The following is a 27,543-nucleotide window of genomic DNA, read 5'->3' on the forward strand; positions in this document are numbered from 1 at the left end:
ATCTGATTAGGTTATTCTCTGTCAGCTTACCTGTTTCTTATTTCAGTCCTGAACCACTGGAAACAATGTCATGCGTGTAGAACATACTTATGGGTATCATGAAGTGGATATCTTGAAGGGAGGCAATGAACAAAAATTATTTGGAGTTTGCTGCAAAGGTAATTTTTTTCAGGGCTATAAAAGTCAGGGCATCATCCATTCTAAGCATGTACTCTATCCTTGAGCTAAATCCCCAGTCCCACATAACAAATATATCTATGCATAATCATTAATATCTGTATTAATCCCCAAATAAGTTTGTGCTTTATGCCAAATTCTAATCTGGTGTCAAATGACTATTCTAGCCTGTTTCTATATAAAGCCTTAGTCTTTTAAAAATGTCATTTTTTTTGAGAATTTCATACCATATAATTTGATCATACCCTTTCCTCTCCTCCAACTTCTCCCAGATCATCTCTTCCCTACCCAATTTAATGTTCTTTATCCCTCTAACAAAATAAAAATAACCAAATAAAACACACACACATAGAACAATGGAATGCAAAATGTGTTGACCAATTACTCCTGAGCATGGGGTCTACCCTGGAGTGTGGTTGATATGTCTAGTGTCACTTCATTGACGAAAACTGATTTTCTCTCTCCCAAAAGCTGTCAATTACAAATAGTTTCTTGGCTAAGGGTGGGGCTTTTGCCCACTTCCCCTCTTTTATTGTAGGATTTTTCTCTGGCTTGAACTTGTGCGTGTTTTGAACCTGTGCTTGCTTTGTGTATGCAGTCATGGTCTCTGTGAGTTCATGTGTACATTTTCCCGGTTGGCTCTGGAAAACACTATTTTCTTGAAGCTGTCCACTTCCTCTGTCTCTTCCGATATTTTAATTTCCTACTCTACATAGATTCCCGAGTCTTGAAGGGAAAGGAATGCTAAAGACATCCAATTTCGGGCTGAGTGCTCACTCTCTGAACGTTGTTCAGTTGTGGGTCTTGGTGTTAATTATCATCTACTACACAAAGCAGTGTTTCTGCTGAAGGTTCAGCAACACATGGATCTATGAGTAGTAGAGCATTAAGAGTGGTTTTATTGGTGAGTTCACTGAGCAGAAAAACTGTAATAGGTATTCCCTAGGGTCCTTGACCTATGTAGTCCTCAGGCTCCTGACCTCATTAACATCGTCAGGAATGAGTTCTACTTTATGGAGGGCCTTGAAGTCCAATAAAGAAGTTATTGGCCACCACAATAACACTTGTGCCTTCATTGTATCAATGGACATATCTCTCAGGCAGGGTGCTATTATAGCTCACAGGGTTCATAGCTGAGTGAGAGTGAGGATTACTTTTCTCCTCCAGTATCATGAGTAGCATCTTCTAGCACTGTGAATGCTAGCTTAGTGGATGTGAATCTATCCGTTGAATGCTAGCTTGATTTCTTCATGTCCTGTTACATCAAGAACGTGTTGTCTTTAGTAATAGGGTCTTACCATCAGTTTGTGGAGGCTGATGATGGCAATGCCATTTTGCCTTAGTCTTATTATTTATTTTGGTCAAAAAATTAAACTCTGACCCCATTCAGTGAGTTTTTTTCTGAAATAAAAAAGACAAGGAGGCAACCAAGAAAGATTATATATTGATGACTATGTCTCCTGGTTAGATAAGAAATTAGATGTGGGCCAGGCCGTGGCACACACCTTTAATGTCAGTACTTAGGAGGCAGATGCAGGCAGATCTCTGAGTTTGAGACAAGCCTGGTCTACAGAGTGAGTTCCATGACAGCCAGGACTACACAGAGAAACTCTGTCTTGAAAAAACAAATTAATAAATAAGAAAATAAGTAAGTAAGTAAGTTAGATGTGAGGGAATCAAAGGAAATTCCAGGTGGATCTAGAGAGTCGTGTCTACTGACAGAATGCCTCACTCTGGCTAAACATCCTTGAATCTGCAATTAGGTTCTTTCTTACATATTAAAAATGAAGGTACCAGGGAACTTTCCAAGTTGACATACGTGGTCACTAATGAAGAGTCTGCACCTCTAAAAGACCCCAACCTTTAAAATATTATTTACATTGTCGTTTTGACATCCCTACCCCATTGTGGCATCTCAGGAGAACTGTGGGAAGAATCACCCTTAAACATAATAATCCACCATGATTTGGGAGGGGAGAAGAGGGTCATATTATCCCAGAAAATATGATACCCACTTCAGAAATATTCATACAGAGTACTTCTTAAAATCCCACAATGCACTTGAAATCAGTCTGCTTTAATCGTTGAATGAGTGTATTATTGTCTTTGGTCTGCTTTGGCTAAGAAGCTCCTGTTGAAACTGTCTGTCTTCTCTGAATTATTTCTTTTAAGAAGAACCAGGGGAACCTCCCTTCATAGCAGTTCTAAGAATTTTGTGCATAGCTACATTCTTTTGCAGCAATCTGAATTTACTTATTTACCTAGGAAAGGGCATTTTGTCTGTTTGCTGCACGCGGTGATTACAAGCAAAACCACTACAGATACCTGTGTGAAGGAACACTTACTTTTATTTAGCTGACTTTCCATTCGTTTGAATGTCTGAAAGTGGGCTATCACGTGCATTCTGGATTTAATGGTTTCTGCAAAAACGGTGTATGTAATTTGATACAAACTTACCACTAAGGCCATGGGAGCTGGTCAGTCACCAGAAAGCTACCTTTCTCCAGATTGCTCTCCTTTTGTGTGCTTTGCTGTCGGGAGTCAGGAGGCTTGGGCACATAGATGTATTTCTTGCTCAAGTGAAATTCAATTTCACCTGAGAATAAATAAATTTTAAAAAGAGCTGTGTGTTTTTGTTGGTTTTAGAAAATTTACTCATATCTAACCAAACCAAGTCAAAACAAACAAACAAAAAGCCAGTCTCAAACTGCTGCCCTCCAGACAGTCCTAGTCCCAGAAGGCCTCCAAGGGATTTGAGATGGAGGGAAGAGCCACAGAGCCATGTGCGGGTTTGTGGATAAGCAGACATCTTTTTTTTTTTTAAGCACATTAATATTTTCTTTTAATAATAAACATGATGAAAGCTAGTAAATTGAACACAACAAAAATACAATCAACACCTGCAGGTGAATTTACTACATACCAGGCAGTTCACATGCTAAAGACAGAACAAAATGTCACAGTTAGAAGGTTTAGTGATGTATAGCTTGAATCCCAGCATTAGGAAGGAGAACCCAGGTGGATTTTTTTTAATTAATTAATTTATTTATTTATGATTGCTCTTCGAGCAGATGAGGGAGGGTGACTTGATCGGGGGAGGGGGAGGGAAATGGGAGGCGGATGAGGGGGGGAGGCAGAAATCCTTAATAAGCAGACATCTTTAAGTCGGAGAGTTACTAGGTCTGTCACATCTAACCAGATCCAACTAAAATCAACTGCCCCACCCTGTGATTAGAATTTATTTTTACAATACATACATCCCAACTCATCACTTTTTTGGGGGAGGTGTTTTCTAGACAGGGTTTCTCTGTAGCTTTGGTGCCTGTCCCTGAACTAGCTCTTGTAGAACAGGCTGGCCTCGAACTCCCAGAGATCCGCCTGCCTCTGCCTCCCCAGTGCTGGGATTAAAGGCGTGTGCCACCACTGCCCGGCCCCAGCTCATCACTCTTAATCTGCCTTCTGTACATCCCTAGGCATGGGCACAATTCCGCCAATTTCTTCGCCATCTTGTAACAAGGACAATTTACTCTAGTTTCCAATCTTGTCATCTTTGTTTCCTTCGGAGGTACCATCAACACAGCCTGTATCATCTATATGTCCAGCAGCATTCTGCTAGTGACCACTAAGGTAATCTTAAGCAGTCATTCTTCCCCGAGATCTCTCTTCTGCATCACACCGTTCTAAACGTTCCTAGGAAACCTAGATTTTATGGCTAATCCTCGAAACTCTTCTGATCTCTATCCATCACCCTACTCCTAATTCACGTCCATATTCCCAGGTATCTGCAATAGCCATAGCCCCACTTCTCATTATTTTGTCTTAGTCTGTTTCATGTTGCTACAAAGGAGTGACCAAGACTAAGTAACTTACAGAGAACACAGATTTATTTCTTACAGTTCTGAAAACTAGGACACTCAAGATCAAGGTCCTAGATCTGGTGAGGGTTTTCCCCCTGCCACTCTACAGTAAAAAAAAAAAAAAAGTAGACAGCAAGTATTTATTGTGAGGGGCCAAATGTGCAATTTCATGAAGGATGAGCCCTCATGACCTACACAGTTCCCTGTAGGCCTCTCCTTTCTACCTTCCTGTACTGGGGATTAAGTTCCAACACATGAACTTAGTGGGATCTATTCAAACCACAACAGCAGGCTTTGGTTCTGGACAATCACTGGAATTTGTAAACTGCTTGTGAATTAAGGAGCAGACTATAATCTTTCAGGGAAGGTAATGGAGATATTCTAAGACCTGGTTTCTTTTTTGCATGCTTGAACAGTTCATAAGTGTAAATAAAAAAATGACTATACTCTCAAGTAAGGCAGACCCAAGTGATAAAGTATGAGGCCATTTCTAAGTTAACATTGATCATGACTTGTCTAGGATTTCCTTATGTGACAAGCGCCCTCTAGTGAATAAGGAGCTTAAATTGGCCTCCAAAGCAGAAGAGGGGCACCAATGAAATACTTGAGTAGAGCTGCTTTGACAATTTCACATGATGTTAAATAAGCAAAGACGGAGAGGTTTTGTGAGGTGAGAGTAGGAATCCGTCTCCTTAAAAAAAGCATCCAAGACTCCAAGACAATGGAGAGGTAGCAATCAATATTATAAGTGAAGGGAAAGCTAACTCACACTTAGGTTACCAAAGGAAATGAGACTTGATTAGAATATTTTAGATCATAATTAGCAATTGGGACTTGAGAAATTTTTCAGAGAAACTTCAGTTTGGCAGGTTGGGTTTGCCAAATTAAAAAAATCATACCACATGGCCCTGGTGGCTTGAGTTCTATAATAAATCAGTTACTTTTAGTTACCGCTTTCTCCCTGAAGCTCTTTGTTCTTAACTCCCATTATGCTCTGAAGGTGGTGTGCGTTATAATTTTGTCACCATAAATATTTATGACTTGCCATTTAGAGCACCGAGTTAGCACTCACGGAGCACGCACTCATGCTAACAGTGTCAGACATTTGACACGGTGGCCTTTAAAATAAGCATTCTAAATTAGCAGGTGGAGAGAAACTGAAACAAAAGGAGGTGGAACGTCTGAATAAGGAGCAGAGGAAATTGTTACTGGACCATTCACAAAAATTTTGCTTTATGTCGGAAACTATGAAATTTATATAGCGTAATTTTGTTTTTGTCGCTTTTCGCAGGTGTGGCCTTTTCTATTGCCTCCCATCTTATCTGAACTTTTTGTTTTTCAAAATGAAAAGTCATTAGTTGGCCCTCTTCTCTCCAGTCAATTGCCTTTGTCTCCTCAGCAACATCCTTTCAAATTGACCAAGCAGACTTTTCAACCTATTCTTATGGCTCCCTCTTCTCTGAACTACCAGCAGCCTAATTCGACACAACCACATGGCTTTGATCGGTCCGTGTTTCAGTTCATGCAGGAGTTTAACAATACGCTAATGTATTTATGGGATGACCACGGACTACCGCCACCGCCGCTGCATGAGACAAATGGCATTCCTTTAGAGTGAAACCACCTGCATTTCCTTGTCTGGGTGACAAGCACGTGCCAAAGGCGAAGACAGCAAAAGCACAAGTGAAATAGAGGTGAATGACAGGCAGGAACCAGAAACGCCTCGCCTACACATGTTTGTCCACAAACTCCCCTTCTTTTCGGTCCAGTTTCCCACGATGCATCCGGCGGAGCAGAGGTAACCGTGGGCAGGCGGGCAGGGAAGGAGGACACAGGCGCGGGGAGGTGGACTGGGTACGAGGTATCCCCCTCCGGCGCTCTCGTTGCCCGGGTGGCGGCCGGAGGGGGGGGCAGGCCTTAGTGCGCCTGCGCAGACAGGCCACCACTCGCGACCGCAGCATCCCCGCGCCCGGGGCGAGAGGAGGCGCTGCCCCGCCCCGCGAGGCCACGTGATGCGGGCGAGGGGATTGGAGCTGCTGCAGCGCGCCGCGACAGAGAGGAGCAGCGCTGGGCGCTCGCGGCGGGTCCTCCTCCTCCTCCGCCCTCCGGCTTCTTGTCGCCGCTGCTCACCCCTGCTCGCCGCCCGCATCCCTAGCCGCGGCGCCTGGAGGAGGAGGAGACGCCGCTGCCAGCAGGGTCCCCGTCGCAGCCGCCCACTGTCCCTAGGGACCTCTCTTCTCGCCGCGGCTTGCACCTCTTCGCGCCACGATGGGGCTGATGGACTCAGAGCCCAGCAGCGTCCTTAACGCGGTGTCCACTGCGTTCAACGACACCGTGGAGTTCTACCGCTGGACGTGGTCCATCGCAGGTACAGGCAAAGGGCCTCACCCATCCCCGATGGGTGCTCTGCGGACTGCCCACGACGCAGACGCTAGTCCCCGGCCTCAGCCCCAAGCAAGGCCCTGCGCCCCTCACCCGGCGCCCTGAGGCTGTTGGGGCGCCCGGGTCCTCGCAGATGCGGCGCGGGCGCCGCGGTTGTGAACTGGTTAATCGGATGCGAACGTTAAGGCGTCTTCCTCCCACCCCCCCACACTCCCATCTCATCAGCTTCGCGGATGCAGGAGCTGACTTATCAGATGCTGCCTGTGCAGCCAAGGAACCACCGCGCCCTGACGCCCGCATTTCCCGAGCTCGCCTCATACTTTTCTTATGTACTGACACTCCTTGTAGAAAGAGAGGCCTGGAACGGGAGGAGGGCTCCGATTGTTCTTGTCTCTGCTACTTCAGCTTCCTTGAAGGCTTTGACAAAAATGCTTGTGTCTTATTCCATTTAGTTAACCTCTCTATAGTATAATTTCGACTGAAATGTAAAATAGCATTATTTAGCTGGCCGAAGGACGTTAGTTTTTGTGACTTCCTGAGGGTGCTGGCTTTGCGCAGTGCAGTGCCATCACGAGGAGGGGGAGGAAGGCAGTCTTTGGGAAGGGGGTCTCCGCAGCAGCACCTAGAGGTTGGCCCAGAAGTCTGCATAAGTACAGCGTACTGAAATTAGCGAACGTTTCCCTTAGCTGTTCAGTTTGTGGGGCAGGACTGTCATTTGGGTGACTTAGGTAGTTTTCCTAGGAGAAGTGATTGTAACAGAAATGGTCACGCGTTACCATTTCTTCATTTGCTTTTAAAAGTTTTCAAAATCATAAACGTCAATTTTAAAGGATTCTCGGAATGGGTTTATGATGTAAATTTCTGCTGTCCGTTTGCAGTGTTACTTTGTATCCCAGCAGATTAGGATGTTAGCAATATAGGTTATGACAGCTGTCTTAAGAAATGAAGTTTCTTTTGTCGCTTTTGTGTTTGTTGCTAAGGCAAATGACAGTGTCTTATAGCATGGATACAGTATGACATCTGAGGTATGTGCGGTGGACAAAATGCTTGCTGGAATTGTTTCTGTATGAGACAATCTATTTTTTCCCCGTGTGTGTGTGTGTGTGTGTGTGTGTGTGTGTGTGTGACGTGGAGGCTTCACTGACTGGTTTAGCAAAGTGCGATACTTCTCAGAAGACTACAAACTTGATACTAGAAGAGGCAGCAGTTCCCAGGCCTCACAGCGGGGGATGACTTAAAGGCACTTGCAATGGGGCATTTCTTTCTTGAGTTTTTCCTTAATGTTATCACACGGATACGTGCAATACTTGGGGAAGGAGCACCCTTCCCTTCCCTTCATCTCCTTGATACTGCTCTGAGCATTGCGTCAGAGCATCCCCTTACACAACTGTGTAGAGCTAAACCTCAGACGTGCTTGCTGGCAGGTGGCAACGTGGTTGAGGTCCTCCAAGCCGCCTTGCACCCAGAGCCACGCCTAGGAGTTCTCAGTCCTGTCTCTCAGCTCCTTCCCATCCTGGAGCCATCTCATCTCTCCAGCCTCAGAAAGAGAAGATGAGAGGAAAGCTGGAGCATGGCTTTTTATAGTGGTTCATTCTGTCTGAATGAGTCTGTGAGAAAGATCAGCAATGGGGTTGGCAGTGCGGTGTGTCCACTCAAGTGAAAGGTGGCTCCTACGCTTTGAGGGCCCTATAAAACAATACACTTTCGTGGGTCAAGCTTGAGAAATGAGTAGACACAGGGACACTCAAGTGACCTCTTCCTAGCAGGTCAGTGGGAAGATATTCGTCCATCTCTTCACTATCCACTTACGAAACCCGAGACTGCCTCCTTGCTTCTATAACGAGCTGCCCAGTGCAGGCAGAGGTGCTTCTGAACCCACCAGAGGCTCAGTGGCTAGAGTCTGTTTGGCTTTGGTGCAGTATAAGGAGGATCATTGTTTAGGGATTATTTGTTTGTTTGTTTTTTTGTGCTTGCTTTTTGCTTTCACATCTGGATCTTCTGTGCTTTCCAGACACTTTTGTGTGCTGTGTGTTCCTTCTGGGAACCAGGTCTCCATGTTCCTTCTGGGAACCAGGTCACACTGCCTCCCTTCTCCAAGAACATTTATTTTTTTCCATGAATATTGAAAATGTGGATAAGGGGGCTACGGAGTAGAAAGGGAGGCTTCGCCAGTGATGCTGGAGAAAAGTGGATGAGTCAGATGTTTGGAAAGAGGGAAATAAAAATGGGTGGGAGACAGGGATGCTCTTGAGAAATGGTGCGGAGTGTGACGAAAGGGTGACATTATTCAGGAAGAGCAAGCTGGGCTGGGCGCCGTGCCCCGAGTGCCTCACTGAAGGAGTATGCTGACTTCTTTTCCCTTTTACTTGTTCCTTGGGTTTTCCTCTTCTTGAAGTTCCCCCATGAGCACAAGTAAAGTAGTTCTGTTTTGTATTGTTGTAATAAGAAAGGTACAGGGTTGTAGGGTATGTTTGGCAGCCTAAGACATTTTTTTTAGAGCAAATAGCTTCTGGTGAATTATTTCAAACTCTCTCAAATGGTACTGTTTAATAGAACACAGCCAAAGGGAGGTCTACAAACTGGGCTTTTCAACAGCACATATCTAGCAAACAACGAGTTTCTGTGCTCGCAGGAACAGTGTCACTTTTCTTGTATTATTAACACTTTGTATATTGAAATTTAAGATTTAAAAAGAGTGCACTGCACTTTTTTAAAAAGTACAAATAAATTTGAATTTTCTAAACTGGGCACCTAGCTGCATGCCACAAGGAAGTTACTGTTGTTTACATTGGAAGAAGGCATGGGCCGATGTGAAGCTTCATTCAGGGGAGCCACAGCTCTGATGTCCTCGCATCTGTGTTTTGATTCTCTGATTTGACCTTGTATTTGTGAAAATGACTAGAAAGTATAACTAATTAAACTCCCATCCAAACATTTAAACCGACACATCTAAATAGTCTCCCCGCTCTGTTCAGTGCTACACTGTCCACTTTATCCATTCCCGCCAGTTTCCTTCTTGCTACATAGTGGCTTCGCAGATCATGAGTACTTGTTCATGTATTGTTAAAGTTAGAGCATAAACAGTCGGGGTCCTGAATTCACTTTGGAAGAGGAAGAGAGGAAAGGGGGTGAGAGGCGTGGTATAGGAGGGATGGTGTTTCCTATAAGGTAATGAGAGACTCGAGAAACCAGGCTGTATTGTGTAAGTAAATGCACTCAGGTCATGCATAGTTCTTTATTCCATATGTACTTTCCATGCAGAACACGGGCCGGGGACAGAGGCCACTGGGTCACAAACTTACGAAGTCTAGGAGAAATCACTGCTATTCTGCACCCCCCCCCCCGAAATCCTGGTTTGAGGGCCCCAGGACAACCAGAAGAGTTCTCTCCTGTTATCTCAGCGTCCCCGCCCTATGTGTCAGACGTGAGTGGCGAAAGCAGCAGACTACCTGGCTCTGTTTTCTGAGTATTTTATCAGTTTCCCACAGTTGCTTACCCTGGCCGTGAGTGAGCTGAGGGGAACAGTCAGAAAATGTTTGAGTTGGTAGACCAGGGCAAAGGTGCCAAAGGCAAAGGGCCCAGGGGATGGACTGGGGACTGAACCAGGGACTGCAAAAGGACCAGTGAGTCATTTAAACCTGCTGTGGGAGGGGATGCTTAATTCAGCTGTAATAAACTGGAGTCAGAGGAGGTTTAGCCTATGGCTTGCCAGGCTGCAGAGGAGGAATACAGGTTTTAAATGTTGTAGAGCATGTTGATAATCATTTTATTTGACATAGTTAATGTGTAGTTTTCATCTGTGTTAATTTCTATAGTAAATTTGTGTTTGCATTAGCCTGGGAGATATGTCTATATGTCTGTTCTCTCTCTCTCTCTCTCTCTCTCTCTCTCTCTCTCTCTCTCTCTCTCTCTCTCTCTCTGTGTGTGTGTGTGTGTGTGTGTGTGTGTGTATGTATGTATGTGTGTGTCTGTTCTCCTTCCCCCGTCTCTCTGCAGGGTTTTGGGTTTGAGGTAGGGTCTTGATATGTGAATCAGGCCAACTCTGAACTCACACTGTACCAGTATGAGCCCCAAGATCGTTATGCCTCCACCCCGCAAGGACTGTGATTACACGCTTGCACACTAGCATGAAAACAAATGTGTGGAACACGGCTGGTCTCTAGCCTCTCTCCTAGCCACTGTTTTTCCTGAAGTCTTTTCTCATAGCCTCTCTGAAGCTTCTGGGAGGCCCAGATAGCTTTAGGGGGTTTGTCAGGTTGATATTTTTCCTTTATTACAGTCTCACTTGATAAGTACACCCTTGAACTTAAGTGACTGATACTCCTATACCCTCTTCACCCACAGCATATAACAAAACACTCCTCATGCACAGATCCCAGCGGGGCAAACAGTGCAGTTCTGAGACTGGTTTCAGGACAGCTTTATGTGGTTAGAGTCTTTCAATTAGGGTGACAGACCTTGGACAATGATTTTGTGATCATCTAAGGTACAAAGTACTTGGTCATAATTTTTTTTAAATTCAATGGTTTATATTTTTTTCTTAAGTAATATAATAATATCCCCTGTGAATGATTTACCATGAGTAAGGTTTTGCACCTGAGTTAACTCTTGAGTTAAGTCTCTGTTTCTATGCAGACAGAGTTGATTAGTGAATTGTGTCATTCCTCTCATTCAGTGCATCTATAAAATCAGACAAGATTTTTCTGTACCAGAATCTATTGTTTAAAAATCATATGGGTTTTGACACGTGGAAATGAGGAGAGAAAAACATAGCTTCCACGGCTGTTCTTTTTTATGACTGTAGTCCTGAATTATATAAACCGTCCTTATGATCTGCCTCCTCGTTTATGGTTTGCCCCTCAACATGCCCTAGAGAATCTCTTTCTCGCTCTTACACAAGTGGCAAGAGACGATCCCCTTAATCTAGCTTTGCTTTTCATTTTCAAAATGTCTCACTGCTGTAGTTCAGTCCTTGAACTTGTGTTCCCCCCCTTCCCCCCCAGCCTTCTCAGGTACCACTACACCTGGCAATCTCATGTAACTTTAAATGTTGTGGTAATACAGTTTTAGATGACGCTGAATTGCAGAAAGGTGCCCGACTCCCCTTGTGTATGTGTGTTTGGGGGTGGTCAGAATTAAATTTCAGACCTCATACATGCTAAGAAAGCATTCTACCTTTGAGTTTTATTCCCAGTCCCGTAGAAGGTTTTTTTTTTTAAATAATTGTCTTTAATCATAATTTCTGTCAATGTCATCTAAATCTAAAAAAAAATCAACTATCAAGTCATTTAGTAGGACAAAATAGAGATACACAGTCAGCTGGTCACTCATTTCTTGTCATCGTACCCGCCGAAACACTGTGATGTGGGATTTCAGGGTAGTGTAACACAGTCTGTGGAGAGACATAGGGGCCGGGCTTCAGGTGACCTGGCTTCAGTCACGAGGCTACTGCTACTTAGTGTAAGAGTTTGGACAAGTCCCTTTCACCTCAACCTCACATTTCTTACCTGGAAATTCCAAGGATTAATTGGGCAATAATATTTTAGGATTTTCCTGGATCCATAGTTCTGTGATGTAGGCCAGAGTGGCCTCCAGCTCCCAGAAATCTGCCTGCCTCTGCCTCCTGAGTGCTGGGATTGAAGATATGCACCACCACACCCGGCTGGATCCAGAGTCCTGTTATAGATGCTACTTTTCTGTTCTTCAAGTAGAGAGTAAAATTTCAAAGACATATATGTCAGTTTTAATCTGAAAATCTTTTATGATTTGAATGTTTTCCCAAACCTTTTTAGTACCGCCCCATTAGTAAAAAGAGTAGATTTGTAATTAGTAGTTTTTGCTTTGTCTTGCGTGTTCTGCAAGAGCCAAGTAGAGAAATAGGAAAAGGATAAAGACACTGGGTAACAGCTGGAGCAGCTCTGTTTATGGTGCTCCACCGTAATGGCCATTTAACTATCCCAGAATTCCTCGAATAACTGTGAATGAACTAATTTGTTAAAAAGAGGAGGAGCAGTAACAAAAAAGTATAAAGTAATCTCAATTATGTAGTGATCTTATTACGTGGTGTGCATAGTCTGGGCAAGTTATCAGTATTTCTTTGTGCCTCTCTTCTTAAGGATTTAATTTATTTTTACTTATGAGCATGAGTGCCTCTGTATGTGTGAACGTGAGTGTGTGTTTGTGTGTGTGTGTGTGTGTGTGAGTACCCTTCGGAGCCAGAAGAGGGTATCAGAACCCTTTGAACTGGAGTTACAGGTAATTGTGAGCTATCCATGTAGGAGCTGGAAGTCTAACTCAGTTCCTCTGCAGGAGCAGCAGGTGCTCCCTAGGCACCTGTTCAGCCCCAGGTCTCTTCTTGCTACCTGCATCATATGAAGATTGAACTATAGAGTACGTGACATCTATTGTCACATCCTCTGTATAATCCACTTTTTTTAAATTTAAATCAAATTTTCATCTTTTCCTAGAACAATAACTTAAACATAAGCCTAAAAACTTAATATTATTAGCTTTATTTTTTTCTTCAGAAAACAGCTAATTTTGTGACTCTGAACTGGAACATTTGAAGGAGTAAGCATTTCTGTTTGCTTTTTTATTTATCAAATGTAAACTCAGGCTCACACATGTGTGTTAATGCATTTCACATCTTGGTTACTCCTTGTTGATGGTCACATTGCACCGTAGCTGAGGTCGGAGCAACTGGAATATGTCCGCTGATGGATGCAGTATGTAGCATGGAGATAAAAGAGTATTTTCCATGTGGATGCCTCTAAGGAACTTTGAACTCCAACACACCAGGACAAAGACACGCATCCCGCTCACTCGAGCTTTCTAGAGTAATGACTAGAAACAGAAATTAAAACAGTGTCTGCCAGGGACTGGAAAGAGAAGGAGCCGGCTGGGGAACTGGCGTCTAACAGGTATGAAGTTTCCGTTTTGCAATGTGAAACTAGTTGTGGAGATTGGCTGCACAACATCACAAATACACTTGCTAACACCAGTATGTACTTAACACAATTACAGTGGTCAGTTCTCACACTCAGGAAGATTCACTGGGACATTGAAAGAAAGGGACATTGTGAAAGTGGATGGGGGCCTGTGGAAGTGAGACATGGGGACCAGAAAGGGAACAGGAGACTGTAATTAAAGAATATTGTGTGCATGTATAAATGCACAAAATGAAACCCATCATTATGTATAATTAATATAGCCTAATAAAACATAGCAACATACTATAAAATTAATATAATGGCATTCCTAAACTTGACTTTTCTTCAGTATTGGATGGTGAAACAAACGATTTTTTTTAAAAAAAATTTCAGCTTATTGTAAAATGGCTTTTATAAAGGGAATACAAGAGTGTTGATTGACTTGAAGAAGTACCTGCTTGGCTAGCAAGCAGCAAACAAGGAAGCAGAACGTTTGGCTTTGCATTTTTCTTTAGCTTTACAGCAACCCTGGAGGACTGGCCTGAAACGTTTTATTTCCTTCTATATGTGTACAAGCCGCTGAGGTTCATGGGAATGAGATAACGCACTGTCCCATATTAGCTGATGCTCCTGCCATCATCACGGCCACCAAGAGGGAAATTCTGTGTCTTTCACCTATGCATCATTTTAGTCCACTTTTTTCATTACTACTTTACCCATATAGCATTACTAAATTTGTATTACTGTAGCATAATAAATCTGACCAAAATCATAGACCAAAAAAGCCAAAACAACAACAACAAAAACAGCTAGAATGCTCAAAGTCACTATTTGGTCTAGTGTATGAAATTAAACTAGAGGCCAGAGATGCTCAGCCGTGAAAGGGGCTGGGGTTCAATTCCTAGCACCTACCTGGCAGCTCACAAATATCTGTAATTCCAGTTCCAGGAGATGCAGCCTTGCTTCTGGTCTCTGTAGGCACCAGCCATGCATGCACTGTACAGACACATATGTAGGCAAAACACATATACTTATTTTCAAGAAGAAACTAAAAATTGATTTTTTTTTTTAGATAAATCTCTATGCTGACACTACATATGGGAATCTACGTTGAAGTATAAAGACATGTGTTCTGAGACAAAGTAATCTTCCATAAGATGGAGTGGTTAGAACTGTTAAAAATTATATTCATAGTGACCATGCATTTGTTTGCTAAACGGCGTGAGATAAGATACCTACTACTGTTGGTGAAAATTCAGGATGGGTTAGTATTTTGCTCAGTGGATATTTGGTTCCTAGAACTGTTAGAGCCAGAGCGCCCCGCCCATGCACATACCTGCACATGCACACACAGATGCAGATACGAGCCCCGTTACAACTGGGACGCATCAGTGTCATTTTCTTAAAGTTTTGAGATCATTGGCAGCGCTGAGTGTCCATTGGATCGGTAACCCCCGACTATGAGTTCACGAAACAGGGATAGGAGGGACCTGCTGCCGTCTGCTCTTGACTTCTAGGATGAACAGCATCATTTTGCTTTTCAGATCTCTCTGTGGGTACATTTCCCCCACTGCACAACTCCCTTTCTCTTGAACTGACTTTAGCAGATGTGCTAGCTTTAAAACCGCGTCAGGTATCCCCAGCAAACAATAGGGTTCACTGCGGTCTGTGGAGTTTGAGACCACGGTAGGGCTAGAACCACACAATTGTAGAGTCACAGAGCCAGGGTAGACGGAGGCTCTCTTTCCTGTGGTAGTTTTGCTGTTATAACACAGCATTGCCCACCTCTTCTTTTATCATGACTACGGAGTGATCCCTGGTTGCCTCCTGAGTGCCGGGTGCTGTCACCTGTGCTTTGGTGTGTTGACTTTATTATCATACTTAATACTTAGGTTCTTCCGGTTGGGTGCCATTGTTATCCCCATCTCAAGGAAGAAACTGACGTTCCCTGGATCTTAGATTTCAAATACTTAACCCTTCCAAGTTAAAACTCAGTTTGAGCAGCCATTAGATGGCACCTCACACCCGTCTGCTCTTCTTTAGCCTTTCTCTCCGTTTGTAGCTTCCAAAGCCATCCTTTTCTGCTTGCTGCAGGAAACTGCATGCTTTTCTCCCCTTTAACTTTGATTATAATCGCTGTTTAGACTCACAACCAAAAGACTTCTCTCTGCTTTGTAGCTTGCCCCTCATTCCCCACCCCCTTGGGTGACTGTTATACAACTGAGTTAGTAGTGTACCAGCCTGAACTACTCTGAAACCACCTGCTCCCCCCTGCCATCAGACACTCAACCTACCCCTCTCTCTCTGGCAGAGGATCCCTTCCTCCTCCCTGCCAATCACACTGCCCTCTGGCTGTGTGTCCCTACCTAGGTCTGCCTCTACCACTGTGCCTGGTGAAAGCCACCTTCCTCTCGCTGTTGACCCAAATGGTATATTTCCTGTCCCCACTCCTGAGAGCGTGAGAGTTACACAGGAGTTCCTGCCATGGAAGGGGAAGAGGTTCTGGGGATCCTCATCCCCAATGTAGAATCTGTCCTCCCTTTCTTGAGGGCCTCTCAGGTATCTGCCCTGTTCTGTCCAAGTGTTTCATGGGACTCTTAATCCCAGGGTCGTGGGTTCGAGTCCCACGTTGGGTGCCAGATGAAGGCGTAAGTCACAAACAATCCCACACCAGTTTGGAATTATGATTAATAGGGTGGTATTTATTTAAAGGGGAAAACACTTACAGATCACCATCCCAGACAACAGCCCTCTGCGCAATCAGGAAGGAGTCTAGTCACCGGAAATGGAGCAGGAAGCAAAGAGAGCGAGAGGAGGGAAGTGGCCGCTTTTTTAAAGATAGAGACCACGCCCCAATGGGCTGGTATCTCAGCGGCTATTGGCTGGAGGAGCGGAAGGACCTCCTGCAACAAAAGCCCCTTCCTAAGTTCTGCCTTATGTGGCTGACTTTATACCTTGAACATCCTTGTTAAGGCAGAAACTTTGTTTACTGTAAATGGAGACTATATTTTTATTTCCTGGCCACCCAGACCCAAATAAACACATGGAAACTCTATTAATTACAACACTGTTTAGCTGATGGCTCAGGCATATTTCTAGCTAGCTCTTACATCTTAAATTAACCTATTTCTGTTAATCTGTGTATTGTCACGAGACTGTGGCTGACTGATAATGTTCTGGTGTCTTTCTCCTTTGGCAGCAATATGGCATCTCCCTGACTCTGCCTTCTTTCTCCCTGCATTCAGTTTAGTTTTCCCTGCCTACCTATATTCTGCCAGGCCATAGGCCAAAGCAGCTTCTTTATTAACCAATGGTAATAAAGCATATTCATAGCATACAGAGGGGGAAATCCCACATCAGTTTACTCTCCATGGCAGAGAGGAAATTGTTGATTAGTTAGAAGCAGAGGAAGGCACAAGGCCTTCTTACAGACAGGACTTGCAATCAGCCTGTTGGGGGTGATTTCAACATGCCTGTGATTCTGTATAGTGAATGTAGCCTTTGTTTTGTGTACAGAGAAATTGACAGTCAGTGTTGCCACTTAGAATATTAGTGGAAATGGATGTCTTTTTTTTTTATTGAGAAAAAAGCAATTTTCCGCCTCCTCCCAGCCTCCCACTCCTCCCCCCCCCAACTCGTCTCCCCGTCCCCCCACTCCTCTCCCTCTCCCCCCACTCCTCTCCCCCTCCCTCTCAAGTCTGAAGAGCAGTCAGGGTTCCCTGCCCTGTGGAAAGTCCAAAGTCCTCCCCGCTCCATCCTGGTCTAGGAAGGTGAACATCCAAACTGGCTAGTCTCCCACACAGCCAGAACATGAAGTAGGATCAAAACCCAGTGCCACTGTCCTTGGCTTCTCAGCAGCCCTCATTGTTCGCCATGTTCAGAGAGTCCGGTTTTATCCCCTGCTTTTTCAGTCACAGTCCAGCTGGCCTTGGTGAGCTCCCAATAGATCAGCCCCACTGTCTCCATGGGTGGGTGCACCCCTCTTGGTCCTGACTTCCTTGCTCATCTTCTCCCTCCTTCTGTTCCTCATTGGGACTTTGGGAGCTCAGTCCAGTACTCCAGTGTGGGTCTAAATGGATGTCTTTTAAAACAGGAGCTCAGCCAGGAGTGGCAGCACACACTTTTAATCCGAGTGTTTAGCAGGCAGAGGCAGGCCGAGCTCTGTGAGTCTGAAGCCAGCCTGGTCCATATAGTGAGCTCATTTGCAGCTATCAGTTTTAGTCACTGAAGAAGGACGGAGTATTTTAAGAGTACCCTTGAGGACATAGTTCTGACTTCTTGAATAAACTCCCAAAGCTAGTCTGTCTAGTGGTCATTAGACTTGTGGTTTTATTTTGATGACAGCAGGTTACACAGATGTAGATGCTGTTAGAAGAAAAGAGAAAGAGAAGTGGCTGATTTTTCCAGGTAGACCCAGTGATCAGATCAATTCTGGAGTGTTGTTGTTGTTGTTTTCCCTGTGAGGTGGATTCTGAGTCAGTGCTCTTGGCTATGGCATGAGATTCTGTTTCCTACCAGTTCCAGGTTACTGGAATTTGACTGGCATATGGACCACACTTTAATAGAAAAGAAATAGAGTATTTCAATTTCCTTCTGCAATCTCACACTGTTTAATATTGTGGGAAAGGTATAAGCATTAAATGAGTTTAAGATATTAATTTTTCTGAAAAATAAAGTAAATGGGGGTGCAAGCCAGCACTCCCCGCCCCCCAATCTCTCTATGTTGCTTATGCTGCCCAGGTTGGGAATGTGTCTTTTTTTTTTTAACCTCAGCATCTTGATTAGCTGGACTATAGGTGTGTACCACACCCTGGGATCCAGTTCTTCTTGATGCAAGTCTTATCTTCTGCCCAAATATTGCACTCCTCTGTTCTTTGAGCCTCTCCAAGGCATCACCTGTGACCCTATCCTCCCTGCAGCATTGTTTCCATCTATTTTAGGCATCTGAATACTCTAAAAAGGCTTAATTTTACTAATATTTTTTTTCTGGTATGTGATAGTAGAATTTTACTAGAAAGGAAATTCTTTTTGGTTAGTGGAAACCTGAGCCACAGGGGGAAAAAAACCAGTAGGCCCTGTTAGAGGTTCCTAAGGATTCATTGTAGTTACTTGTTCCTAAGTGGAGGTTACTTGAGCTTAAAAAAAAAAAAACTATTGGGTTACCAGTACTTTGTTCTTTGTTTCACATTGCCTTTTAAAAGGATTTTGAAAAAAGCCTTTTAGCATAATTTGAAAATTAAGCTAATGAGGACTGGCAGGATGGCTCAGCAGGTAGAGGGACTTGCTGTGAAGACCTGGGAACCTGAGCTCAGTCCCCAGAACTCACATGTAAGCACAGAAGGGGAAAACTGACTTCGGAGTTTGTCCTCTGTCCTACACACACATGGTATACATGCATGCCTGTGCTCATACACACATCATATATGCACAATAGCAAGTAAGAAACACTTAAAAATGTTAAGTTAGTGAGAGCAAGTCCAGAGTGAGCCGTAAGATAGTTTATCCTCTCAGTACCTAGGTTATAAATACCCCTGCCTTCTCAGTGTGAGCTCTTCCTGATGCAATTATCTCTATTCAGTTTTCCTGAGTTTGGTTTAACCCTGAGGTTGTAAGGGAGGAAGACTTAGTGGCTTTTGTCAGTATCATTGACAGTGCTGTTGCTGACCCCACCACGTCAATCACTGCCCATCTGTAACTCTTCCAGTGCTGCCATCACCCTTGAGTCTGGCGATCTGGTGAGCTAGAGGACTCTGGGAAGCAGACAAAAAGCCCTAGAAGATGCCAAAGTCTTGTCAGGGGAGATGTCCACATTGTTTTGATGTCAGGCAACCCTGTGAGACTAATAGGTGAGAGAGCAGGTGCATTGGAAGGGAGGAGGGACACTGTGGGATCCTTAGAGACCAGGAAACCTCAGTTCTTGAATCCTTCCTATCAACCCTCAAGGTAGCGAGTTCCTCAGAGAAAGAAGGCAGGCACAGTTGATTCTCAGTGTCTGCTATTTTCTCTCCCCTGCCTCCCTGCTTGATTTGCTGCCATTTCTCCCTCTCTCCCTGGGTGACTCCAGGCACAGACCTTTATTGGTTCTTTTTCTCATTCTCTGTGCCCTTGCTTGTGACCTTAAGCTCTGGTATGACTTTCATGGTCAGTGAATTCTCCCCTCTCTTCTGCCTGGATATCCCTCTGTAAGCCCAGAGCCTCCTGGCAGCCCCACCTAGGGACTTCACACAGGGATGGACCTCACACAAGGATGGACCTCCCATGGGGATGGATCTTACACGGCGATGGACCTCACACAGGGATGGATCTCACATGGGGATGGATCTCACACAGGGATGGATCTCACACAGAGATGGATCTCACACAGAGATGGATCTCACATGGGAAAGGACCTCACACAGGGATGGACATTATTACATAGGGATGGACCTCACACAGGGATGGATCTTATACAGGGATGGACCTCACACAGGGATGGGCCTCATACAGGGATGGGCCTCATACAGGGATGGACCTCACACAGGGATGGGCCTCATACAGGGATGGACCTCACACAGGGATGGATCTCACACGGGGATGGACCTCACATGGGGATGGATCTCACATGGGGATGGATCTCACACAGGAATGCTTAGCATTTCCTGCTCACTTCCTCCCAGACCTGCTCTTCTTGCTGGTGCAATCTACACTGTTCTGACTTTCTCAACTGCCTCCTGGCCATAATTATGGCTGGAGTCCTAAACTCTGCTTTCCTCTTTTCCTCATATCTGTACCTGTCTCCAGATCTATAGATGTTGCCCTGTGACCTTGCCGTTGTCTCCTGTGCAGAGCAATGACTGGAGCTGGGATTCCATCACCTCATGCATTGTAGAGCCAAGCCATAATCCATGGGAGCCCTGAAGCCAGGCTTGAGCCCCGACTGCAGAGTTGTCAGTTCAGAACCTGGGGTGGGCCTGGGAATCAGTGCATTAAACAGCTCTTGCTCCTATGTCTGCAGTGGAGATGGGCCTGACATGGTTTCCATGACTCCCGATGATCCCCTTCCCCTGCAGTCTGTCATTCACTGCTATCAGGGTCTTGTCAATCAACTAAGGAGCTCTGAGTCCGTTTTTCTAATGCCCATCTCTGAAACAGGACCACTCTGCCTGCCTGTCTGCCGGCATACTTTTCTTCATTGAGTAAAAGTTCAGATGTCTGTCACTGAGCCGTGTCTTGTCCCTTTTCCTGTCCTGTTGCTCAACTTGGACTCGGATTCTGCTGCAGAGCAATTGGGTTTTCAAGTCTGTCCCCTCCTCCAATAAATGGTGAATTTCCATAGGTCAGCGACCAAGTGATCTGGACACTTCCCCCCTCCGCCAACACAGTAGTCACAATGTGACTGGATTTAGTGTTGTGTGATCATAAGGTACAGATCAAGGTAGAAACAAAAATGTGTCAGTGATGTGTTCAAGAAAGCTCATGCTCTGGGCATGGTGGTACACATCTTTAATTGTAGCATTGGTTAGAGGTAGAGGCAGGTGGATCCCTGTGAGTTCAAGGCCATCCTACTCTACATAGGGAATTCCAGGACAGCCAGGGCTATGTAGTGAGACCCTGTCTAGATAGATAGATAGATAGATAGATAGATAGATAGATAGATAGATAGATACATACATACATACATACATACATACATACATACATACATAATACATACATACCCATTTCAGGTGGATGGACCCCTTGTCTTAGACAAAAAACAGTTAACAACACTTTGAAAGTTTTGACAACATGGTTGAGTAACTATCTATGACTTTTCAGCATAGGTTACATGGTTACTGTCCATACTGACGCATTTAAACAGGTCGGCCCCGCTTGTCATGAGCCTCAAGAAACAGTAAATATGTTGTTACAAATGGAAACTATTATAACCTTTGAGGGCAAGGCATGATGACGCATGCCTGTCATGCCAAGCCCAAGAAGACTGAGGTAAGAGAATCATGAGCTCCAGGCCAACCACTAAGGGACATATTAGAAATAAAGGCAAATAACTCATGTACTCTTTTGGAGTATCACATGAGAATGTGGAGAATCCCAGGCCTCAGTCGAGGCTTCACAGAAAATGCAGCATCCCTGGAAATGGACTGCAGCACCGTCAAAGCGCTGGTGTGTGTCAACTCCTCCCGGAACTTGTTTCATTAAAGCTGGAGAAACCGAATCTACTTCACCTTCTCTCCTCCCGTGTCTATAGGTGAAGGATCTTCGGGGGGATTGTGCACCGTGACAGGGCCAGGGCTGGAGCTCAGTCGTCCACTGGCTGTGTCCTGCATGCTTCCCATAGTTTCTTACCGTCATCTGGCCTCTCAGTTGCGTCTCAGCATCCCTCAGCGTCTGATGTGGTAGAGCCTTCTGTTTCTGACCTGTGTCATCCTCTGCCTCACCCTGGTAGTCCTCTCTAAGTGTTTGTGATGAATGAGGGAAAGAGACAGTGTCCCACACCGCACATCAGCATGAAGCAAGCTAGACCCAGCGGGACACCATGGTTCTATCTACTGTTTGAGGGGCTGATGCAGGAGAATCACTTGAACTCACAGGGTTGAGCACAGGCTGGAAAACAGAGTGAGATCCCCTACCTCTCACCAAAAAAAAAAAAAAAAAAAGATTAAAGAAGTACGTTGTCTACTCTTAATTTCTGACTAATTTTGTATCCCGGTTTTCTTTTTCTATTTTCTTTCTTTTGTATGTGTTGTTTGTATAAGCTATGTGTGTACATGTTTTTATATAGGTGTGTGTGTTTTCTATGCATAGATCAGTACTGGATGTCTTCTTTAATTACTTGGCACATCATTTTTTGAGATAGGGTCTCTTACTAAATGTGGCACTCATGGACAGGGCTAGACCAGTTGTCCGACAAGCCCCAGGAGTCCCCCAGTCTCTGCCTCCCCAGCACTTAGATTATAAGCATACAGAGACACTGCCAGATTGATGTGAATTCTAGGGATCAAATTTAGGTCCTTATACTCACATGGCAAGAATTTTATTGACTGAGCTTCCTTCCTTCCTTCCTTCCTTCCTTTTTTCTTTTTCACTTACTGCTCAGAACTTTCTGTGAAGTCAGTAGGAGTTCTCTGTGTGGTGAGATAAAATATGAGCCATACTCTAGGATCTTAGACATTAAGGTCTCTCTGCAGAAGAATGTATCTTCTTTCCTTGCCATGCCGGTTGTCCCATTAGCACGGCTTTGGCTCTTGACTTCCATCTGATGGGTCAGTATTTGCCCTGGCATTCGTGGAAAATAGGACCCTACAGCAACTCCACTGTGACCCAGAACAAAACTCTAGGCTTCGGGAGTTTGTCCACATCACTGAAGACCTAGACTGATTTCTGTGGAGGCCTCTGGCAGAAAAAGATTTGTGTTTATAGGACAGTAATTCTCACTGAAGGATAACATGTACTCTAAGCCATAAATGAGCACGTATGACGGTCACATGGCCTGTGACAAATGCCACCACAAGTCAACATGGTTTTAGTCTCTTCCTCCTCTGGTTGGCTTACTATTTCCTCTGTTTTTGAAATATTTTAATTTAAACCTGGTAGTATTTGATTTAACCAGTATAATCATAGTTACCATGAGCAGTAGACCTACCATTTTTTGTGAAGAAGGAAATAAAATGTTTGCAGTTTTCCTTGTTTCCATGGATGTTTTTCCTTAAAGTAATTATGTTTTCTTCCTTTTTCATTTTTGTTTTTTTTTAAATTTTTTAAATTATTTTTATTGAGCTGTATATTTTTCTCTGCTCCCCTTCCTTCTCCCTGCCTTTTCTACCCTCTCCCATAGCTATGCTCCCAGTTTACTCAGGAGATCTTGTCTTTTTCTACTTCCTTCATTTTTGTTTTTTTTTTAATTTTGTGGTTAATATATAATAACATCATTTCCATCTTCCCTTTCCTCTGTCCAGACTCTCCCATGTACTCCCATTTCGTAGTCTTTCAAATTCATGGTCTCTTTTTCTTTGACTTTTGTTGTTGTTGTTGTTGTTGGTAGTGGTGGTAGTGTAGTAGTGGTGGTGGTGTGTGTATTCCTTCTTTGTATATGTTTTTCAGAGCTGACTGTTTGCTGTTGGATAACCGATCGGCCTGTTCTTCCTTGGGGAAGACTGTTCTTCCACTCTCGGCATCCCTTGGTTGTCTGTAGCCCTTTGTGAAGGGTTTTCCCCCTGTCCGCATTCACGTGGCTCCCGGAATCATCCTGTTCTAGCTTACAGTTAGGCAGCCATGTTGATGAGACTTCCTGTGTAGCTTCTGACATTTCTAGGAGACACAACCTCACAGCTCTTGCAGACTTTCTGCCCCCTCTTCTGCAGCAATCCCTGAGCCATTGGTGTGGGGTTTGGGTTGTAGATGTATCCTTTGGGACTGGGCTCTATAACTTTGATTTTGATTTGTTGTTGTTTTCTATAATGGCCACTGACTGTTGAAAAGAAAAGTTTCCTTGATGAGGGGTGAGAACTGCACGTATCTGGCTAGACCCTAGAGAAGGAAATTCCCTTCTTTGTTTTGTTGAGATAGGATATCTCTTACAATTTGCTAGACTGGCCTCAGAGTCAAAATCTTTCTGTCTAAATGCTCCCCTACATTTCTCACTGTTTATTAACTGTTATTTCATTGAAACCATAGTAATTATGCCTCTTCCTGACTTGGAAGATTATTTCATAAAACTTAATGTTTTCTTGCATTGTATTTCCAGTTGACAATCTATAGAAATAGATTAGTGTGCATTTAAGCACAGGTATAGATTTGTGTGCATATGTATGTATACAGAGGGAAAGAGAGATCCTTTCTCTACCTCTGAGACATACATAGTCTGCTTAGTATATTTTAAAACAGTATTCTAGTATTTAGTTATCTAATGCAGATCCATTTTACATAAATAGTTTTAGTAAACAAGTCAGTTTACATAGAAGTTCCTGTAATTAGCACTACATGAAATTTGTTTAGGCTGGATTCTAGGAACTGGCTGAAAGACTTTTTCTTTAATTTTTTGAAATAAACTATGCTGAAAATAGAATGTTAAATGTGTTTTGTATTGCTAGGCATAAATTAGATATTTGATTATAAATGAGTGAAATGCTGTTTATAACCCTAGAAATATAAAATTTAAGCTTAATACACTTTATATATAAATGGATTTTTCGTAATCTCTTATTTCATTATAATTTCTTATTTTATTAATGTTTTACCAATATTTTGAGAATATTAAATTATAAAATTGATTCTTGATTACATATTTAAATATTACGGGCAATCAATTTAGTTTAAGTGAAATTACTTTTTCCATTCTATATATTTACACACCCGTGAATTAAGGGAAGTGAAGCATACAGATAGCTTTTTCATAGACAGTGAAATTGATACACACCATCAATGGAAAAGTAGCAACGCATCTTAAATATGGTTCCCATTAATGGTAAGTTAGAAGTGTAGTGAGATTACCTTAATTCCTCAAGTATGATTGTATGGCAGCTCCCATTTCCAGAGCGATCCCATCTCATGGCTCCCATGGCCCAGTACCTCGTCAGTCTGATTTGTGCTTGCTTTAGGGATGGACATAGAGAGCTGTGCTGTACTACCTAGTAAATTTTACATACCTAGTGCAGAAACTGAGTATTTCCTTAAAATATCATCTTAAAGCTATCAAGTCCCTATTTCACTTTCACCTCAAGCTTGTTGCCTATATTATCAATACATTCCTTCTCCGTTTCTTTGCTTCTTTATAAAACATACCATGTGGCCTAAGTAAAGAAAGTTATTTTCCAATGCTAGTTGAAGGACTTGATGGTGTTTGTTTTATGTACCATGTATTTTCATGGGACAGTCATCCGTGCTTACTCCAAGTATGAAATTAGGGCATTTTAGTCCCTAAGTAAATTTTGTTTTGTAAATTTCCTGCTGTTTCATTCTCTCGGTAGATAAACGCGTAGAAAACTGGCCGCTGATGCAGTCTCCATGGCCAACGCTAAGCATAAGCACATTGTATCTCCTGTTCGTGTGGCTGGGTCCAAAGTGGATGAAAGACCGGGAGCCGTTTCAAATGCGCTTAGTGCTCATCGTCTATAATTTTGGCATGGTTTTGCTTAACCTTTTCATCTTCCGAGAGGTAGGTTTATCAATCAAATAGTTCCCCGGGATTGTTGGAAAGGATTTAAAACTGAGACCCCTTGAAACTACTGTTGTAGCCTCAGCATGCACCTCAGCATGGCTGTTAGCTACTCGAAGAGTACATTTTTAACCTTCAGAATTTCTGGGTAACAGAAGCAGGAACTGGAGAGTAAAAGGGCTGTTGTGTTGAGACGGGACTCTGAAGCATGCATAGGTTCTCAGGATGCTCTTAGCAACAGTTTTGACATTGGGAGCTGTACAGCTGTTTTGGTCTCATCTTGCTCATCTCTCAAATGGTGAGATACCTGCCAAGCATTGAAGGCTGTTATTGGAGGCAAGAGAGGTGCCTTTTTGGGATGTTGGCACTTGGTGAGCTGCGAAGCGACCTGGAGCCCTGGTCAAATACTTGGAAGTACCAGTTTCACACTGAGCCGTCTTATGTAATTTATTGTGCTGTGTGTTGGAGCTGAAAGGAGTTGGCTGTTTTGCAGGCGTGGCTGCTAATCATCACTCTTTTCTGGACATCAGCAAATTCTCCAGGATATTTTGAAAGAAAATCCTGCAGGCTGGATTGGCACATTTTTAAGTTGCTAAAGCCTAAGGAATTTGTTCCTAAGAGACTTACTAAAATTCTGCGTAAGCAGAGATACTAAGCTTAGATACTAAGAAATTAACCTTTCTTTAGACAAGCTACCATCAGCAACGAAGCCCATAGAATCTCAGCTTCACAGTCCCTTTCATTCGCTTTATTTGGATACCTTCGCTTAGTGTGCTGGGCACACACCCCTTTGGATCCAGATATGAATTAGTTAAGGTGGGACAGGTCTCTGCTCAGAATCCAAAGAGTTTATTTCATCTTACTTCTGCAGGGAACAGTCTGGTCAAAGGGAAGTCAGGGTAGGAACTGAAGCAGAAGCCACAGGGGCACACTGCTCACTGCCTTGCTCGGCCTGCTTTCTTAGAGTATCCAAGACAAACTGCCCCAGGGGGTGGCACCACCCACAGTGAGCTGGGCCCTCCAATGTCAACCAGTAATCAAAAAGTGCTCTGCTTGCCCACAGGGCAGTCTGGTGGGGGCATTTTCCCTTTTCCCAAATGACTCTAGCTTGTGTCAGGTTGACATAAAACTAGCCAGCACAGCGACTGTAAAGTTTTCTTCAGTTGAGTTGGCACTGTATAGAATCGGCATCCATATTGGTCTAGAAACACTAAATGCATTTTTCTAGTTTCTGTAGAAATAGTGCACTATGCTAAATATGTAAGGTCTTGCCTAAGCAAGTTTAATTATAAGAACTAATAAACTATTCTCTAAATAATGAAAAGCTATTATGTATTTGATGGAGTTGATATCTTGTGAAAAGAATATGCTTGTTTTTTTTTCAACTTGGTTTTTATTAAAATTATAGTAAAAGCTACTACACCAAGAATTTTAGAACTTCTAACACATTACATGTCCATTCAAGGGCTCAGGCTGCAGCTCCAGTGGTACAGCATTTCCCCAGTATATGTGAGTCCTCAGTTTGATGCCCAGCATCACAAAGCAAAGAAAAAATAACCTTAAAATACTTTATGTCGTCAAAATGTCTTTAAGGAAAGTAACAGCTTTCAAATTGTGTGTCAGACTTACTGTTTTCAGTGCTGTGTCCACTACACCTTTACTCCAATGTTATTCCTTTTGTCCCCAGCTCTTCATGGGATCCTACAACGCAGGATACAGCTATATTTGCCAGACAGTGGATTATTCTAATAACGTTAATGAAGTCAGGGTGAGTGTACCACTGAATACTGTTGATTGATACAAGCAGTTTGACTTTATGGACTCTCAGGATATAAACGATGTGGTGTTGTATGGGAGTGAAATGTGTTGAGTGAGTGAGATCGAGAAAGCTCTGCTTTTCCCCTTTTATTTAGTGTTGTAAAAATGAACACTATTGGATTGTAGTACTTTACAAATGGTCCATTCCATATTTGATTGTAAACAGTATTTTTGATTCTTTTTTCAAGACAGGGGTTCTCTGTAGCTTTGGAGCCTGTCCTGGAACTAGCTATTGTAGATCTTGTAG

The 27,543-nt window shown here is 43.5% G+C and overlaps 1 protein-coding gene across 1 annotated transcript in view; it reads left to right on the forward strand.

Annotated features, from left to right (window-relative positions):
- The first annotated feature begins 6,041 nt into the window (after window positions 1-6,041).
- Elovl4 (ELOVL fatty acid elongase 4) overlaps window positions 6,042-27,543 on the forward strand; it is a 30,333-nt gene continuing 8,831 nt past the window's right edge. Inside the window, exons 1-3 of the mRNA XM_075965101.1 lie at window positions 6,042-6,402; window positions 25,291-25,478; window positions 27,166-27,246. Coding sequence (XP_075821216.1) covers window positions 6,303-6,402; window positions 25,291-25,478; window positions 27,166-27,246 — 369 coding nt within the window. The 5' untranslated portion in view covers window positions 6,042-6,302. The remainder of the gene's footprint in view (window positions 6,403-25,290; window positions 25,479-27,165; window positions 27,247-27,543) is intronic.

The sequence above is a fragment of the Microtus pennsylvanicus genome, chromosome 3 (assembly GCF_037038515.1).
Source record: "Microtus pennsylvanicus isolate mMicPen1 chromosome 3, mMicPen1.hap1, whole genome shotgun sequence".
NCBI classification, from domain to species: Eukaryota; Metazoa; Chordata; class Mammalia; order Rodentia; family Cricetidae; genus Microtus; species Microtus pennsylvanicus.